The sequence below is a fragment of the Bombina bombina genome, chromosome 4 (assembly GCF_027579735.1).
Source record: "Bombina bombina isolate aBomBom1 chromosome 4, aBomBom1.pri, whole genome shotgun sequence".
Lineage (NCBI taxonomy): Eukaryota > Metazoa > Chordata > Amphibia > Anura > Bombinatoridae > Bombina > Bombina bombina.
This window is the reverse complement of record NC_069502.1, coordinates 614,592,330-614,610,497: the sequence shown is the minus strand read 5'-3', so window position 1 is coordinate 614,610,497 and position 18,168 is coordinate 614,592,330. Positions and strand designations below refer to the sequence as shown.

The window sequence follows — 18,168 nt, the reverse complement described above, 5'->3', positions numbered from 1 at the left end:
TCAATTGCTGTGTGGAATGTAACTTCTATTTCTAACAGGAACTAAAGAAAACTCTCAATTTCAAAATGGAATTACAGGAATAGGGGACAAATTAAATAATGCAAGTATATTATAACGTTTTTTTTTTATATATGATTTCTCATTTTATATTACCATCTCAAAGTGTTTAAAGTCTCTTTATCATTACCCTTCACTGGAGCTAAGGGCCTAGCTCAAACCCTGAAAAACAGCCTTAGACCATTATCCTTCCAACACCAAACTTTACAGTAGGCACTATGCATTCCAGTAGGTACCGTTCTTCTGGTACCTGTCACACCCATATTCTTCTATCAGACTGCCAGATAGTGAAGCATGATTATTTACTCCATAGAACACATTTCCACTGCTCCAAAGTCCAGTGGTAGCGTTGATTACACCATTCTAAACAAAGTTTGGCATTGCGAATATGAATGTGAGGCTTGTGTACAGCCACTTGGTCATGAAAAACTATTTCATGAAGCTTCCGATACAGTCCTTGTGCTGATGTTGCATCCAGAGGCAGTCTGGAACTCTGTAATAAGTGATGCAATAGCTAGGCTGTTCAACACTTGGTGGCCAGTTCTGTGAGCTTGCATGGTATATCACTTTGTGGCTTATCTGTTGTCACTCCAAGATGCTTCCACTTCACAATAATAGCACTTACAGTTGACAAGAACAGATCTACTAGAGCAGAAATTTCACAAACTGACTCGTGGCAAAGGAGTCATCTTATGAAAGCGTTATGTCTAAAGTCACTGAGCTCTTCAGTATGATCCATTATACTGCTATTTTTTGTCTATGGAGATTTCATGGCTATGTGCTGGGTTTATGCACCTGTTAGCAATGGGTGCAGCTGAAACCCCTGAACTCAATAACTAGTAAATACTATTGGCCATATAGTGTATCTTTATGAATTGGAGCACAACAGTTTAATTGTACACATCACCTATTAACATCACTATATACTAGATAACTATGGGCCATAGTGGAGCTCTAACTGTTTTGTGCAAGCAATATAGGGTTTATAGCGACTGTTTGCACATGTTGGAAGGAGGGCTCATATTACAAGTTGAAAGTAAATGCCAAAGCATGAGTGCAATCCCGATTTACGCTAGAATGATCCGCGTCCTCAAAGCTCTGGTTAACTGTTACACAAAACAAAAAAGTGTCACAAAACACATAAAAAATACATTACAAAGTACAGTTACACTCATAATAACACTGTCTGATAAAAATTATTAAAAAAATATTGCAAAAAAATGTAAGGGTTAAAAAAACAAAATTTATGCTTACCTGATAAATTCATTTCTCCTGTAGTGTGGTCAGTCCACGGGTCATCATTACTTCTGGGATATTATCTCCTCCCCTACAGGAAGTGCAAGAGGATTCACCCAGCAGAGCTGCTATATAGCTCCTCCCCTCTACGTCACCTCCAGTCATTCGACCAAAGGACCAACGAGAAAGGAGAAGCCCAAGGGTGTAGTGGTGACTGGAGTATAATCCAAAAATTTTTTAGCCTGCCATAAAAAACAGGGCGGGCCGTGGACTGACCACACTACAGGAGAAATGAATTTATCAGGTAAGCATAAATTTTGTTTTCTCCTGTTAAGTGTGGTCAGTCCACGGGTCATCATTACTTCTGGGATACCAATACCAAAGCAAAAGTACACGGATGACGGGAGGGACAGGCAGGCTCTTTATACGGAGGGAACCACTGCCTGAAGAACCTTTCTCCCAAAAACAGCCTCCGAAGAAGCAAAAGTGTCAAATTTGTAAAATTTGGAAAAAGTATGAAGAGAAGACCAAGTTGCAGCCTTGCAAATCTGTTCAACAGAAGCCTCATTCTTAAAGGCCCAAGTGGAAGCCACAGCTCTAGTAGAATGAGCTGTAATTCTTTCAGGAGGCTGCTGTCCAGCAGTCTCATAGGCTAATCGTATTATGCTACGAAGCCAAAAAGAGAGAGAGGTAGCCGAAGCTTTTTGACCTCTCCTCTGACCAGAATAAACGACAAACAGGGAAGACGTTTGACGAAAATCCTTAGTTGCCTGCAGATAAAATTTCAGGGCACGGACTACATCTAGATTGTGTAGCAGACGTTCCTTCTTCGAGGAAGGATTAGGACACAAAGATGGAACAACAATCTCTTGATTGATATTCCTGTTAGTGACCACCTTAGGTAGGAACCCAGGTTTAGTACGCAGAACTACCTTGTCTGAATGAAAAATCAGATAAGGAGAATCACAATGTAAGGCAGATAACTCAGAAACTCTTCGAGCCGAGGAAATAGCCATTAAAAACAGAACTTTCCAAGATAACAACTTGATATCAATGGAATGAAGGGGTTCAAACGGAACACCCTGTAAAACATTAAGAACTAAGTTCAAACTCCATGGCGGAGCAACAGTTTTAAACACAGGCTTGATCCTAGCTAAAGCCTGACAAAAAGCTTGAACGTCCGGAACTTCTGACAGACGTTTGTGTAAAAGAATGGACAGAGTTGAAATCTGTCCCTTTAAAGAACTAGCGGATAACCCCTTTTCTAAACCTTCTTGTAGAAAAGACAATATCCTTGGAATCCTAACCTTACTCCATGAGTAACTCTTGGATTCGCACCAATATAAGTATTTACGCCATATTTTATGGTAAATCCTTCTGGTAACAGGCTTCCTAGCCTGTATTAAGGTATCAATAACTAGCTCAGAAAAACCACGTTTTGATAAAATCAAGCGTTCAATTTCCAAGCAGTCAGCTTCAGAGAAGTTAGATTTTGATGTTTGAATGGACCCTGGATCAGAAGGTCCTGTTTCAGAGGTAGAGACCAAGGCGGACAGGATGACATGCCCACTAGATCTGCATACCAAGTCCTGCGTGGCCATGCAGGTGCTATTAGAATCACTGATGCTCTCTCCTGTTTGATTCTGGCAATCAATCGAGGAAGCATCGGGAAGGGTGGAAACACATAAGCCATCCCGAAGGTCCAAGGTGCTGTCAAAGCATCTATCAGAACCGCTCCCGGATCCCTGGATCTGGACCCGTAGCGAGGAAGCTTGGCGTTCTGACGAGACGCCATGAGATCTATCTCTGGTTTGCCCCAACGTCGAAGTATCTGGGCAAAGACCTCCGGATGAAGTTCCCACTCCCCCGGATGAAAAGTCTGACGACTTAAGAAATCCGCCTCCCAGTTCTCCACTCCCGGGATGTGGATTGCAGACAGGTGGCAAGAGTGAGACTCTGCCCAGCGAATTATCTTTGATACTTCCATCATTGCTAGGGAGCTTCTTGTCCCTCCCTGATGGTTGATGTAAGCTACAGTCGTGATGTTGTCCGACTGAAACCTGATGAACCCCCGAGTTGTTAACTGGGGCCAAGCCAGAAGGGCATTGAGAACTGCTCTCAATTCCAGAATGTTTATTGGAAGGAGACTCTCCTCCTGATTCCATAGTCCCTGAGCCTTCAGAGAATTCCAGACAGCGCCCCAACCTAGTAGGCTGGCGTCTGTTGTTACAATTGTCCAGTCTGGCCTGCTGAATGGCATCCCCCTGGACAGGTGTGGCCGATAAAGCCACCATAGAAGAGAATTTCTGGTCTCTTGATTCAGATTCAGAGTGGGGGACAAATCTGAGTAATCCCCATTCCACTGACTTAGCATGCACAATTGCAGCGGTCTGAGATGTAGGCGTGCAAAAGGTACTATGTCCATTGCCGCTACCATTAAGCCGATCACCTCCATGCATTGAGCTACTGACGGGTGTTGAATGGAATGAAGGACACGGCATGCATTTTGAAGCTTTGTTAACCTGCCTTCTGTCAGGTAAATCTTCATTTCTACAGAATCAATCAGAGTCCCTAAGAAGGGAACTCTTGTGAGTGGAAAGAGAGAACTCTTCTTTTCGTTCACCTTCCATCCATGCGACCTTAGAAATGCCAGTACTAACTCTGTATGAGACTTGGCAGTTTGAAAGCTTGAAGCTTGTATCAGAATGTCGTCTAGGTACGGAGCTACCGAAATTCCTCGCGGTCTTAGTACCGCCAGAAGAGTACCCAGAACCTTTGTGAAGATTCTTGGAGCCGTAGCCAATCCGAATGGAAGAGCTACAAACTGGTAATGCCTGTCTAGAAAGGCAAACCTTAGATACCGGTAATGACTTCTGTGAATCGGTATGTGAAGGTAAGCATCCTTTAAATCCACTGTGGTCATGTACTGACCCTCTTGGATCATGGGCAAAATTGTTCGAATAGTTTCCATCTTGAACGATGGAACTCTTAGGAGTTTGTTTAGGATCTTTAAATCCAAGATTGGCCTGAAAGTTCCCTCTTTTTTGGGAACTACAAACAGATTTGAGTAAAACCCTTGTCCTTGTTCCGACCGCGGAACTGGATGGATCACTCCCATTAATAAAAGATCTTGTACGCAGCGTAGGAACGCTTCTTTCTTTATTTGGTTTGTTGACAACCTTGACAGATGAAAACTCCCTCTTGGGGGAGAGGATTTGAAGTCCAGAAGGTATCCCTGAGATATGATCTCTAACGCCCAGGGATCCTGAACATCTCTTGCCCAAGCCTGGGCGAAGAGAGAAAGTCTGCCCCCTAATAGATCCGGTCCCGGATCGGGGGCCCTCGATTCATGCTGTCCTAGGGGCAGCAGCAGGTTTCCTGGCCTGCTTGCCCTTGTTCCAGGACTGGTTAGGTTTCCAGCCTTGTCTGTAGCGAGCAACAGCTCCTTCCTGTTTTGGTGCAGAGGAAGTTGATGCTGTTCCTGCTTTGAAATTACGAAAGGAACGAAAATTAGACTGTCTAGCCCTAGGTTTGGCTTTGTCCTGAGGCAGGACATGGCCTTTACCTCCTGTAATGTCAGCGATAATCTCTTTCAACCCGGGCCCGAATAAGGTCTGCCCTTTGAAAGGTATATTAAGCAATTTAGATTTAGAAGTAACATCAGCTGACCAGGATTTTAGCCACAGTGCTCTGCGTGCCTGAATGGCAAATCCAGAATTCTTAGCCGTAAGTTTAGTTAAATGTACTACGGCATCTGAAATAAATGAGTTAGCTAACTTAAGGGCTTTAAGTTTGTGTGTAATCTCATCTAGTGTAGATGATTGAAGTGTCTCTTCCAGAGACTCAAACCAAAATGCTGCTGCAGCCGTGACAGGCGCAATACATGCAAGAGGTTGCAATATAAAACCTTGTTGAACAAACATTTTCTTAAGGTAACCCTCTAATTTCTTATCCATTGGATCTGAAAAAGCACAGCTATCCTCCACCGGGATAGTGGTACGCTTAGCTAAAGTAGAAACTGCTCCCTCCACCTTAGGGACCGTTTGCCATAAGTCCCGTGTGGTGGCGTCTATTGGAAACATTTTTCTAAATATCGGAGGAGGTGAGAACGGCACACCGGGCCTATCCCACTCCTTAGTAACAATTTCAGTAAGTCTCTTAGGTATAGGAAAAACATCAGTACTCGCCGGTACCGCAAAATATTTATCCAACCTACACATTTTCTCTGGTATTGCAACTGTGTTACAATCATTCAGAGCTGCTAACACCTCCCCTAGTAATACACGGAGGTTTTCCAGCTTAAATTTAAAATTTGAAATATCTGAATCCAGTCTGTTTGGATCAGAACCGTCACCCACAGAATGAAGATCTCCGTCCTCATGTTCTGCCACCTGTGACGCAGTGTCTGACATGGCCCTAATATTATCAGCGCACTCTGTTCTCACCCCAGAGTGATCACGCTTGCCTCTAAGTTCTGGTAATTTAGCCAAAACTTCAGTCATAACAGTAGCCATATCCTGTAATGTGATTTGAAATGGCCGCCCAGATGTACTCGGCGCTACAATATCACGCACCTCCCGAGCGGGAGATGCAGGTACTGACACGTGAGGCGAGTTAGTCGGCATAACTCTCCCCTCGTTGTTAGGTGAAATATGTTCAGTTTGTACAGATTGACTTTTATTTAAAGTAACATCAATACAATTAGTACATAAATTTCTATTGGGCTCCACTTTGGCATTAGCACATATAGCACATGTATCTTCCTCTGAATCAGACATGTTTAACACACTAGCAATAAACTAGCAACTTGGAAATGCTTTTCAAGTAATTTACAATAATATGAAACGAACTGTGCCTATAAGAAGCACAGAAAAAATTATGACAGTTGAAAATAAATAAGTTATAGCATCAAATCTTTGTAAGAAATATACAATTTTAGCAAAGGATTGTTCCCATTAGCAAAGGATAACTAACCCTGACAGCAGAAAAAATACACAAATAAACGTTTTTTATCACAGTCAACTACAATCTTCACAGCTCCGCTGTGAATGATTACCTCCCTCAAAACAAGCTTTGGAGATCCCTGAGTTCTGTAGAGATGAACCGGATCATGCAGGAAGAAAATGAACTTCTGACTGAGTTTTTTGATGCGTAGTAAAAGCGCCAAAAATGGCCCCTCCCCCTCACACATAACAGTGAGAGAGATCAGTAAACTGCTTTAATTTAAACAAAACTATTGCCAAGTGGAAAAAATAGTGCCCAAAACATTTTTTCACCCAGTACCTCAGAGAAATAAACGATTTTACATGCCAGCAAAAAAACGTTTAACCTCAATAAATTAATTGTTATTTAAAACCTATTGCAAGTCCCTGCAAAATAGGTTAAGTCTATGCATACAGTATAAATCCAGTGAAGTACCATTCCCCAGAATACTGAAGTGTAAAATATACATACATGACAGCCTGATACCAGCTACATCTACTGCATTTAAGGCTGAGTTTACATTATAACGGTATGGCAGGATTTTCTCATCAATTCCATGTCAGAAAATAATAAACTGCTACATACCTCTTTGCAGATTAATCTGCCCGCTGTCCCCTGATCTGAAGTTTACCTCTCCTCAGATGGCCGAGAAACAGCAATATGATCTTAACTACTCCGGCTAAAATCATAGAAAAAACTCAGGTAGATTCTTCTTCAAATTCTACCAGAGAATGAATAACACACTCCGGTGCTATTATAAAATAACAAACTTTTGATTGAAGGTAATAAACTAATTAAAATCACCACAGTCCTCTCACACATCCTATCTATTCGTTGGGTGCAAGAGAATGACTGGAGGTGACGTAGAGGGGAGGAGCTATATAGCAGCTCTGCTGGGTGAATCCTCTTGCACTTCCTGTAGGGGAGGAGATAATATCCCAGAAGTAATGATGACCCATGGACTGACCACACTTAACAGGAGAAATATGAGGTCTCAGGTGTTAGGAAAAAAAAGTCAGGCAAAAGGACTTTAACATAGAGATACATATATAAAATGTCTACAGATGTATATGTATGCATATATATGTTTATATGTTTGTACATATGTATCTATAAGTGTGTTTATATATATATATATATATATATATAAATATATATTTACAGACATATACACACATATAAACACATAAATACATATGTATACATAAATAAATAGACAAATATATATATGTATATGTCTAAGTGCAATTGAGCCCTTTGCAGTTAAGTAACTGAAAACATGAAAAATCATATTTATGCAATACAGTATTTATTTATAATAAAGTGTTATACTGTGTATTTACTGTAAATATTTAATATTCCAATGTTCTTCACATAGGGGAACATGTTCTATGTATTTTTTTAATAGATATTCCTATTTAAAGTATATCTTTATATATCTATACCTATATATAATTTTATATATATAGGTATAGATATATATTTTAACAAAAAACATCATATATTTATATAGAAATATGTATTTATGAATAAATAGAAATGCTATGTGAAGAACATTGGAATGTGAAATATTCATATTTTTATGTTGGGTTAGTGCACTTGAGAAAATGCAATTTGGTTTGCGCAAGTAGGGTGTTAGTTTTTTTTCCCACGTTTCACGTTCCATTGAAGTCGAAGGGGGGGATAAGTTAACGTGGCCATGATATTCTGAATTCAGCTTTTTGCATGCTTCGGGTTTGCTTTCAGCTTGTAATACGACAGCTACCCAATGAGTGCAAAAAGTTTACTTCTAGTGGAGTAAGCACTCGAGCGTGAGCGATAAATAGCGCTTCACTCGTAATCTAGCCCTAAATAACAGATCAGTCAACATATTGTCACTTCACTTCAACATGTGATTTAATTGATAAGCCACTGATATCATCTTTGTGTTTGTCTTTAATCATGTTCGCTTAATTTTTTTAATTAAGATGTTGGAAAATTAAAGGACCAGTACATACAGTAGATTTTCATATTCAACAAATGCATGGTAAAAAGACAATACAATAGCAGTTAGTTTTAACGTCAAATGAGTAGTTGATTTTTTTCTGACAAATTTCAAAGTTATTTCTATTTCCACTCCCCCTGTATTATGTGACAGCCATCAGCCAATCACAAATGCAAATACGTATATTCTGTGAGTTCTTGCACATGCTCAGTAGGAGCTGGTGACTCAAAAAGTATAAATATAAAAAGACTGTGCACATTGTGTTAATGGAAGTAAATTGGAAAGTTGTTTAAAATTGCTGCTCTATCTGAATCATAAAAGTTTAATTTTAACTTGAGTGTCCCTCGAAGAAGGCAAATAAAGATTTTGTGTTGTTTTCAGGACCTACTAATATTGTGCTTGAGAGGTATTATAGCCAGAAGCATTTTGGAATCTTTATAAAAACACAATATCAGCCAACATTCAGAAATCCTTATCTGACGAAAACACAAGCAAGATTCCGATCAACCTCTATTTCAGATAATCTATCACAACTTAATTACTTGTTGGCAAGTTCTATACTTCCTCGTTTCTTTGTTCTGCTCTTGTCTCTCTATTGCAAATCTCATTTAACAGATTGGAGATTTACCATTTCTTACTTTCCAAGTTGCATGATGATTTGACTAAATATTAACCCACAGTGTAATCTTCTACTTTGATTTGCATAAGTAATCACTAATATTGACAGTACCATACTTCTTACAATGCTAATGTTTGGGAAAAAATCATAATTACAAATTCAGAAACATGTTGTGAGTAACAGGCTACCTAACACTGTTAACTTAGCAATACATGGAAAAGTGCAAATATCCCTACACATATCTGGAGCAGCAAATACAAGGTGTAAGTGATATTTTTATATTTGTGTTGCGTTAGTTTGTTTCTTCATTAGTTACTATAATGCGATTCACATATCTGTTTGACATTGCACAACAGATCTCTTTTTCCCATGTACCTGTTTATCCAGCTGTTGTTGAACCTTGACGTTCTCGGCTTGTGTCCTTGCCAGGGCTGTCCTTGCAACACTCAGCTGCTGACGTAACAGGGAAACCTCTTTGTCCACAATCATCTTTAGTTTCAAGCCTTCCTTTTTGTTCTTGACTGCTTCCTATAAAGTACAGAAATGATGATTTTATTTTTATTTCATAATCTTCTAATGATATTTTGCTAAACAAACTTTAGTAATCTGATATACATCTGATTATATATAAATAGTGTCTATTTAAAAGTATAAAATATAGGAACATTCTAGTTGAACTTAAAATGCCCATCTCTTTCTCTCTCATTTAAAACTATCTGATAAATCATAGTCCACAAAATAATTACAGATGCATGGTATGTAATTAAAGGGACAGTCAACACTAAAATTGTTATTGTTTAAAAAGATAGCTAAACGCCTTTACTACCCATCCCCCAGCTTTGCACAACCAACATTGTTATATTAATATTTTTATAACATTTAAAACCTCTAAATGTCTGCCTGTTTCTAAGCCATTAAAGACAGCCTCTTATCACATGCTTTTTTATTTGCTTTTCACAACAGGGGAGTTCTAGTTGATGTGAGCCATATACATATCATTGTGTTCACGCCCGTGGCTTGTGGCAGACACTGCACTGATTGGCTAAAATGCAAGTCAATAGATAATAAATACAAAGTGATGTGATCAGGGGGCTGTGAGAAGATGCTAAGATACAAAGTAATCACAGAGGTAAAAAGTATATTAATGTAACGATGTTGGTTATGCAAAACTGGGGAATGGGTAATAAAGGGATTATCTATCTTTTAAAACAATAACAATTATATTGTACTGTCCCTTTAATATAAATTAAATTAAAATATTTTTCTTTTTCTTGCACAACATCTGATCAAATGTCACTGTGGGAAACACAATTGGGTCTATTATTGGACTTTTCTATTTCAAGTCTTGACCTCTTAAAATAACTTTTTTTTCCTATCTTGGCTTTTCAAACCATTTTTTCAAGATTCAGGTTTTGTGCATGCTTAGTTAACATATTAACAATTTTGATCTCGCCTGCTCATGCTACTTTTTTATTCAGATTACTTTTTTACACATGCTCAGTTATATTTTATTAATCACAGCTATTTTTTTAGAGCACTTTTTATATTAGCCAACTCAGTCAACATTAAAAAAAAAGGCACTTCCTGGTGCCTACTGTAATTATAAAACACACTTTTAGATAGGAAATATGTTCACACCTTAACTAAATAAAAATTACGTTAAATAGGTTGACTGCAGCTCACCACTCAACCATGATAAAACATGGAAAGAAAAAGATGTACTCAGACCTGATATTGCACAGCCAGAAGAGGCTCTAGATGGAATAATCTTCACATAGATATTATAGTTTCTGTAAAATTAAATACTGTTTTTTGTTATTATTTTACTAAAATATGGTGGAGGTTACGGTTACTAGGAGTTTGAGGGTTTATGCGTGCAGGTTAATTGCTGTGGAGGAGAAATGTTTTAGTTAGGGTCCATTGGCTATAACCCAGGCATCTATTTACCTACTTTAGGGCTGGTCATAATAATCAACTGGCACAATTTTGAGGACTTTTATCTATCCCTGAGTGTTTAAAAACAGTTGGCTAGATTACGAGTTGTGCGTTAGGGTTAAAAAGCAGCGTTGAGAGGTCCCAACGCTGCTTTTTTTTTTTTTTTTTTTTTTTTAAATGTAATTTTTATTGATTTTTGTTGAAATAAAAGTGAAATAGATACAAGAACTGTACGAGACAATCGTACATCAAATACAAATGCATCAAATATCATAGCATTTACGTAATCAATACAGACATAAAGTGAATTTCAATGAAAAGTGAGTCAGTGTCCTAACAGGACATAGGCTATCATCAAGAGGGGGGGGGGAGGGGAGGGGGAGGGGAGGAGGAAAGGGAGAAAGGGTAGGAGGATATACTAAAATGACTTGAAAAGGGGGGGGTTAGTACAGATTTGTAAGGGTGAGGTCAGATCTACAGCTCGTGTGGTTAGGGATGTACTGCCATTTAGGTGTCGAAGGTGGGGAGCCAGAGAGTATCAAATCTGATTTTCCAATCGGCCCAGATCAGTTCAAAGAAATGAGTCCTGCCCGAGGCATAGTAGATACTCTTCTCCATAGAGTACATATATGCCATGGTGGATATAATATCCGACCAAGCTGGGGGAAAGGATCTTTTCCAAGATCTCGCTATATTAAGTTTAACTGCTGATAGAAGGTAGATACAAAGTTCACCATAATGTTTGGGCAATTTACAAACACCTAAGTGAAACAGGGCCGTCTCGGGAGTTCTGGGTAGGTTAATACCAAAACTGGTTAGTGTGGAGAAACATTTGTTCCAGAGAGGTTTAAGTCTGGGGCAACTCCACCAAATGTGGATCATATCTCCTATGTGCGAGCAGTCTCTCCAACAAGTGGGGGAGGCCTCTGGAAAGATTTTCGCAAGCCTGGCTGAGACATAATACCAGTGTGTGAGCGCTTTAATGTAGGTTTCAAGGATGGTGATGCAATGAAGGGTTTTCTTTGTGAAAAGGAGCGTGCGTTGCCACTCTAAAGAGGGTTTCGTAAAGTCTAACTTCCGTTCCCATTTCAGGATATGTTGGGCTTTGTCAACTGGGGCAGCGCCTTCCATCCAACGCTGCTTTTTAACGCCCGCTGGTATTATGAGTCTTGAAATGACAGGCTCACTGCTCACATTTTTGGCCAGACTCGGAAATACCGCAAATCCACTTACGTCAATTGCGTATCCTATATTTTCAATGGGACTTGCATAACGCCGGTATTACGAGTCTAACCAAAAGTGAGCGGTACAGCCTCTCCTGTCAAGACTGATACCGCATTTAAAAGTCAGTAGTTAAGAGTTTTACACTACAACGCCGTAGCATAAAACTATTTACTAAAGTGCTAAAAAGTACACTAACACCCATAAACAACCTATTAACCCCTAAACCGAGGCCCCCCAAATCCAAACACTAAAATAAAATTTTTAACCCCTAATCTGCCGAACCGGACATTGCCTCGCCGCCACTATAATAAATATATTAACTCCTAAACCGCCGCACTCCCGCATCGCAAACACTAGTTAAATATTATTAACCCATAATCTGCCTGCCCTAACATCGCCGCCACCTACCTACATTTATTAACCCCTAATCTGCCGCCCCCAACATCGCCGCCACTATAATAAAGTTATTAACCCCTAAACCTAAGTCTAACCCTAACACCCCCTAACTTAAATATAATTTAAATAAATCTAAATAAAATTACTATCATTAACTAAATTTTTCCTATTTAAAACTAAATACTTACCTGTACAATAAACCCTAAGATAGCTACAATATAACTAATAGTTACATTGTATTTATCTTAGGGTTTATTTTTATTTTACAGGCAAGTTTGTATTTATTTTAACTAGGTAAAAAAGTTATTAAATAGTTATTAACTATTTAATAACTACCTAGTTAAAAAAAGACAAATTTACCTGTAAAATAAAACCTAACCTAAGTTACAATTACACCTAACACTACACTATAATTAAATTAATTACCTAAACTAAATACAATTAATTACAATTTAAATAAATTATCTAAAGTACGAAAAAAACAAACACTAAATTATAGAAAATAATAAAATAATTACAATAATTTTAAACTAATTACACCTACTCTAATCCCCCTAACAAAATAAAAAAGCCCCCCAAAATAAAAAAAGCCCTACCCTACACTAAATTACAAATAGCCCTTAAAAGGGCCTTTTGCGGGGCATTGCCCCAAAGTAATCAGCTCTTTTACCTGTAAATTTTTTTTACAAATACCCCCCCAACATTAAAACCCACCACCCACACAACCAACCCTACTCTAAAACCCACCCAATCCCCCCTTAAAAAAACCTAACACTAACCCCTTGAAGATCACCCTACCTTGAGAAGTCTTCACCCAACCAGGCCGAAGTCCTCCACAAAACCGGCAGAAGTGTTCCTCCAGACGGGCAGAAGTGGTCCTCCAGACGGGCAGAAGTCTTCATCCAGGCGGCATCTTCTATCTTCATCTATCCGGCGCGGAGCGGCTCCATCTTCAAGACATCCGACGCGGAGCATCCTCTACAAACGACGTCCAACTGAAGAATGAAGGTTCCTTTAAATGACGTCATCCAAGATGGCTTCCCTTCAATTCCGATTGGCTGATAGAATTCTATCAGCCAATCGGAATTAAGGTAGAAAAAATCCTATTGGCTAATGCAACCAGCCAATAGGATTGAGCTGGCATTCTATTGGCTGATCCAATCAGCCAATAGAATGCCAGCTCAATCCTATTGGCTGATTGCATCAGCCAATAGGATTTTTTCTACCTTAATTCCGATTGACTGATAGAATTCTATCAGCCAATCGGAATTAAGGAAGAATTTTTTTTTTTTTTACAGGTAAAAAGCCGATTACTTTGGGGCAATGCCCCGCAAAAGGCCCTTTTAAGGGCTATTTGTAATTTAGTGTAGGGTAGGGCTTTTTTTATTTTGGGGGGCTTTTTTATTTTGTTAGGGGGATTAGAGTAGGTGTAATTAGTTTAAAATTCTTGTAATTATTTTATTATTTTCTGTAATTTAGTGTTTGGTTTTTTTCATAGTTTAGGTAATTAATTTAATTATAGTGTAGTGTTAGGTGTAATTGTAACTTAGGTTAGGTTTTATTTTACAGGTAAATTTGTCTTTTTTTAACTAGGTAGTTATTAAATAGTTAATAACTATTTAATAACTATTGTACCTAGTTAAAATAAATACAAACTTGCCTGTAAAATAAAAATAAACCCTAAAATATATACAATATAACTATTAATTATATTGTAGCTATCTTAGGGTTTATTTTAAAGGTAAGTATTTAGTTTTAAATAGGAATAATTTAGTTAATGATAGTAATTTTATTTAGATTTATTAAAATTATATTTCAGTTATGGGGGGTTAGGTTTAGGGTTAGACTTAGGGGTTAATACATTTAATATAGTGGCAGCGACGTTGTGGGCGGCAGATTAGGGGTTAATAAATGTAGTTAGGTAGCAGCAACATTGGGGACGGCAGATTAGGGGTTAATAAATATAATGTAGGGTTCGGCAATGTTGGGGGCATCAGATTAGGGGTTCATAAGTATAATGTAGGTGGTGGCGGTGTCCGGAACAGCAGATTAGGGGTTAATAATATAATGCAGGTGTCGGCAATGTCGGGCGGCAGATTACGGGTTAATAAGTGTAAGATTAGGGGTGTTTAGACTCGGGGTTCATGTTAGGGTGTTAGGTGTAGACATAACTTTTATTTCCCCATAGGAATCAATGGGGCTGCGTTAGGAGCTGAACGCTGCTTTTTTGCAGGTGTTAGGTTTTTTTTCAACTGGCTCTCCCCTATTAATTCCTATGGGGAAATCGTGCACGAGCATGTTTAGCCAGCTCACCGCTTCCGTAAGCAGCGCTGGTATTGAGGTGAGATGTGGAGCAAAATTTTGCTCTTTGCTCACTTTTTTGCGGTTAACGCCGGGTTTGTAAAAACCCGTAATATCAGCGTTGTCTGCAAGTGAGCGGTGAGCATAAACTGCTCGTTAGCACCGCACCCCTGTTAACGCAAAACTTGTACTCTAGGTGAGTGTTTTAAAAGCCTGCTCAATGGGGTGTTTAGCTGTTTTTGTGCCAAAGATCTCACTTGCAAACAAAATAAGTGAAAAGTATTAAAACATTCATGACCAAATTGGACTGAAAATATATAATTTCACCTTTTCAGCATTTCTGAGCATCTGACGGAGCTGTCCCTCTTTAGATGTGCTTTTCCAGGTATTCAATGCTTTTAGCTTACACACTAATGCTTGTAGGTGGCTGTTTTCATCTCTTAGTGTCTGAAGCTTGTTTTGCTGAAAGAGAATGTTGAAATCAATTACATTTAACACTTAAAGGGCCATGATACCCAAATGTTGAAACACTTGAAAGTGATGCAGCATAGTTGTAAAAAGCTGACTAGAAAAAATCACCTGAACATCTCTATGTAAAAAAGAAAGATATTTTACCTCAAAAATTCCTCAGTAGCCACATCCCATTGTAAAGGACGTCTAAGCAGCAAATCAGTATGTCTGTCCCTGGACAGCTAAGGGAGTGAGCTTTCGTGCACACTCATCTTATTTCCCTATTCAGTTTAAGGAAGTTTACTATGAAATCTCATGAGAGTTCAGTGAAATCTCATGAGATCACAGTAAAAGAGTTCATGACCTCAGCACTGTTAGTGCTGATTGGCTGCTGTTCATTTCTTCCTTTTTTTTTTACCTGCAGCTGGGCAGCAGCTGAGTATAACTTTTTAAACAGAACTTACTCAGCTGAGCTGTGGAAGTTGTAAGGTAAAATATCTTCCTTTTTTACATAGAGATGCTCAGGTGATATTTTCCTGTCAACTTTTTACAGTTATACTGCATCAGTTTCAAGTGATTTAGCATATGAGGATTATGCCTCTTTAATACTTGTTTCTTTCATATAGGTGGCGAGAGTCCACGATTAGTTACATATGGGATATACATTCCTACCAGGAGGAGGCAAAGTTTTCCAAACCTCAAAGCCTATAAATACCCCACCCACCTCACTCATATCTCAGTTTAAACTTTGCCTCCTTTGGAGGTGGTTAAAGTATGATGTGCTTAAGATATGTGCTTCAGTGTATATTGAAGTCCGTTTTTTCCTCAGAGTAGAATGTTTGTCAGAGGGAAGTAAGAGGAATATTGCCTAAGGTTAACATGTTCTTACCTCTGTATATACCTTATTATGGACTATCTGTAAACCTTTCCAATCCTCAAAGTTTTTTTTTAAGAAATTGTAATTTGTTTTACTTTTTTTCTACATTATTTTCTATGCCATAATGGAACATCCTGCTTCTGTCCCTGAAATCCCCATAGGACCTGAGTCTGTTGAACACATTTCTACCAAAGCTAAGTGTGTCTTTTGCAAAACTTCTGAAGTGCCATCTTCAGCAAATTTATGTGAGTCATGTATATTATTTTTATCTCGCCCTAATGATGTACCTATGATTTCAAATGCTCCTTCTGTTTAAATTTTACAGATGGATGTAGATGGCGTACCCTCAGTCATGAAGAAATGGATTGCTGCTTCAATTGAGTAGGCCCTAACTGAAATTCTGCCTTCAAATAAGTGAAAGTGATCAGTCGATGTTTTACCATCACCTAGTAAAGTATGTACTGATAGAATAATACTGATGTATCTTCTTATGGTGATGATTCCTTTGATACTGAGGCTCCCTCATCTGATACTGAACCAGATAAATCTTTTCTATTTAAAATTGAGCATATTCGTTCTCTTTTAAAAGAAGTTTTAGTAGGAATTGAAAGAGCTAAACCTTCTGAGGATATTCCTTGTAACAAGTTAAATTCCTTTTTTTAAGTCTGTAATATTATCTCTAAAGAATGGTCTAAACCTGGTACTTCTTTTAACCCTTCTTATAGGTTTAAAAAAATGTATCCTTTACATGTTGCCAATTTGGACCTATGGGAAACTATCCCTAAAGTAGATGGGGCTATGTCTTCTCTAGCTAAGCGTACTACGATTTCTTTAGAGGATAGTACTTATTTAAAAGATCCTTTAGATAGGAAACTTGAATCTTTTTTGAGAAGAGCTTATTTACACACTGGTTATGTTCTTAGGCCAGCTATATCTATTGCTGATGTAACCGTCGCCTCTACTTTTTGGCTCTCTAATCTTGCTCAGCAATTTTCTTCAGACCCTGAATGTTGTAATATTCTTCATTTATTACAATGCATTTACGATGCAGTATTTTACATCATCAAGATCAATGTTAAAACTATGTCTTTAGCGATTCTTTCAAGAAGAGCTCTATGTCTTAAATCTTGGAATGCTGATGGTCTCTAAAATGAGATTACTATCTCTTTCTTTTCAGGGTAAGAATCTATTTGGTTCACAATTAGATTCAATTATTTCTTCCATTACTGGAGGCAAGTCAATTTTTCTGCCTCAAGACTATAGATTTAAAGGGAAATTTAAGGTTCCAAATCGTTTTCACTCTTTTTGAAACAAAGATCAGAAGCCTTCTCCCTCTCCAAAAGCCCCTGGCTCTAATTCGAATTCTTCCAATTGGAATAAAACTAAACAAATCAAGAAACCTAATCCTGTCCAGATTGGAGACTTTAATTTGGATATTATTTTCAGCAAAAAAAGCATTTAATATTTTATCCCTCCCTTTTTATTTTGTTATTTGTGGTCTTCCACATCTTGGGTATTATATCCCATATGTAACAAATCGTGGACTCTCGCCACCTATGTGAAAGAAAACATAATTAATGTAAGAACTTACCTGATAAATTAATTTCTTTTATGGTGGAGAGTCCACAAGGTCCTCTCCCTATTATGGGTTGTTTTTTTACACTCCTTTACCTCCAATGACTAGCAATAATTACACCTAGTCCTAGGTCAAATAAAATCTTACCCTGAAAGGGTAGGGATAATAGTATGTTCTTTGAAACTATACCTTCAGACCAAGAGCCCGATGATTTAAACTTCGCCAGAATAGACGTGGTTTTCCTTGTCAACCCTTGCAGGGGCTGCCTTGGTGGAATTATTATTAAGAAGGGGCTGCCTCTGCGAGATGTATCCTATTAAAAGTAATGTAGCTTGCTGGAAAGGGACACTTTGCTCCGTAGAGAAAAGTTATTAGTAAGCAGGGGGAGCACTTTAAATAGTAAATCCTGCAGCCAATAAAAAATCACATTATGCGGCTTTCTGCCTATAGCATCTTACAATTGCCTATATTTTTGTATGCATGTGTTTTTATATTAGAAGTATTTTGAGTGTTTTGAGAAAAGCTCGCCA

The 18,168-nt window shown here is 38.2% G+C and overlaps 1 protein-coding gene across 1 annotated transcript in view; it reads right to left on the bottom strand.

Annotated features, from left to right (window-relative positions):
* The window catches only part of LOC128657701 (coiled-coil domain-containing protein 162-like), a 110,462-nt gene that overhangs the window by 36,312 nt on the left and 55,982 nt on the right, over nucleotides 1-18,168 (bottom strand). The window contains exons 11-12 of the mRNA XM_053712104.1: nucleotides 15,063-15,197; nucleotides 9,255-9,407 (exon numbers count right to left, since the gene is read on the bottom strand). Of these exons, the coding sequence (XP_053568079.1) occupies nucleotides 9,255-9,407; nucleotides 15,063-15,197 (288 nt within the window). The remainder of the gene's footprint in view (nucleotides 1-9,254; nucleotides 9,408-15,062; nucleotides 15,198-18,168) is intronic.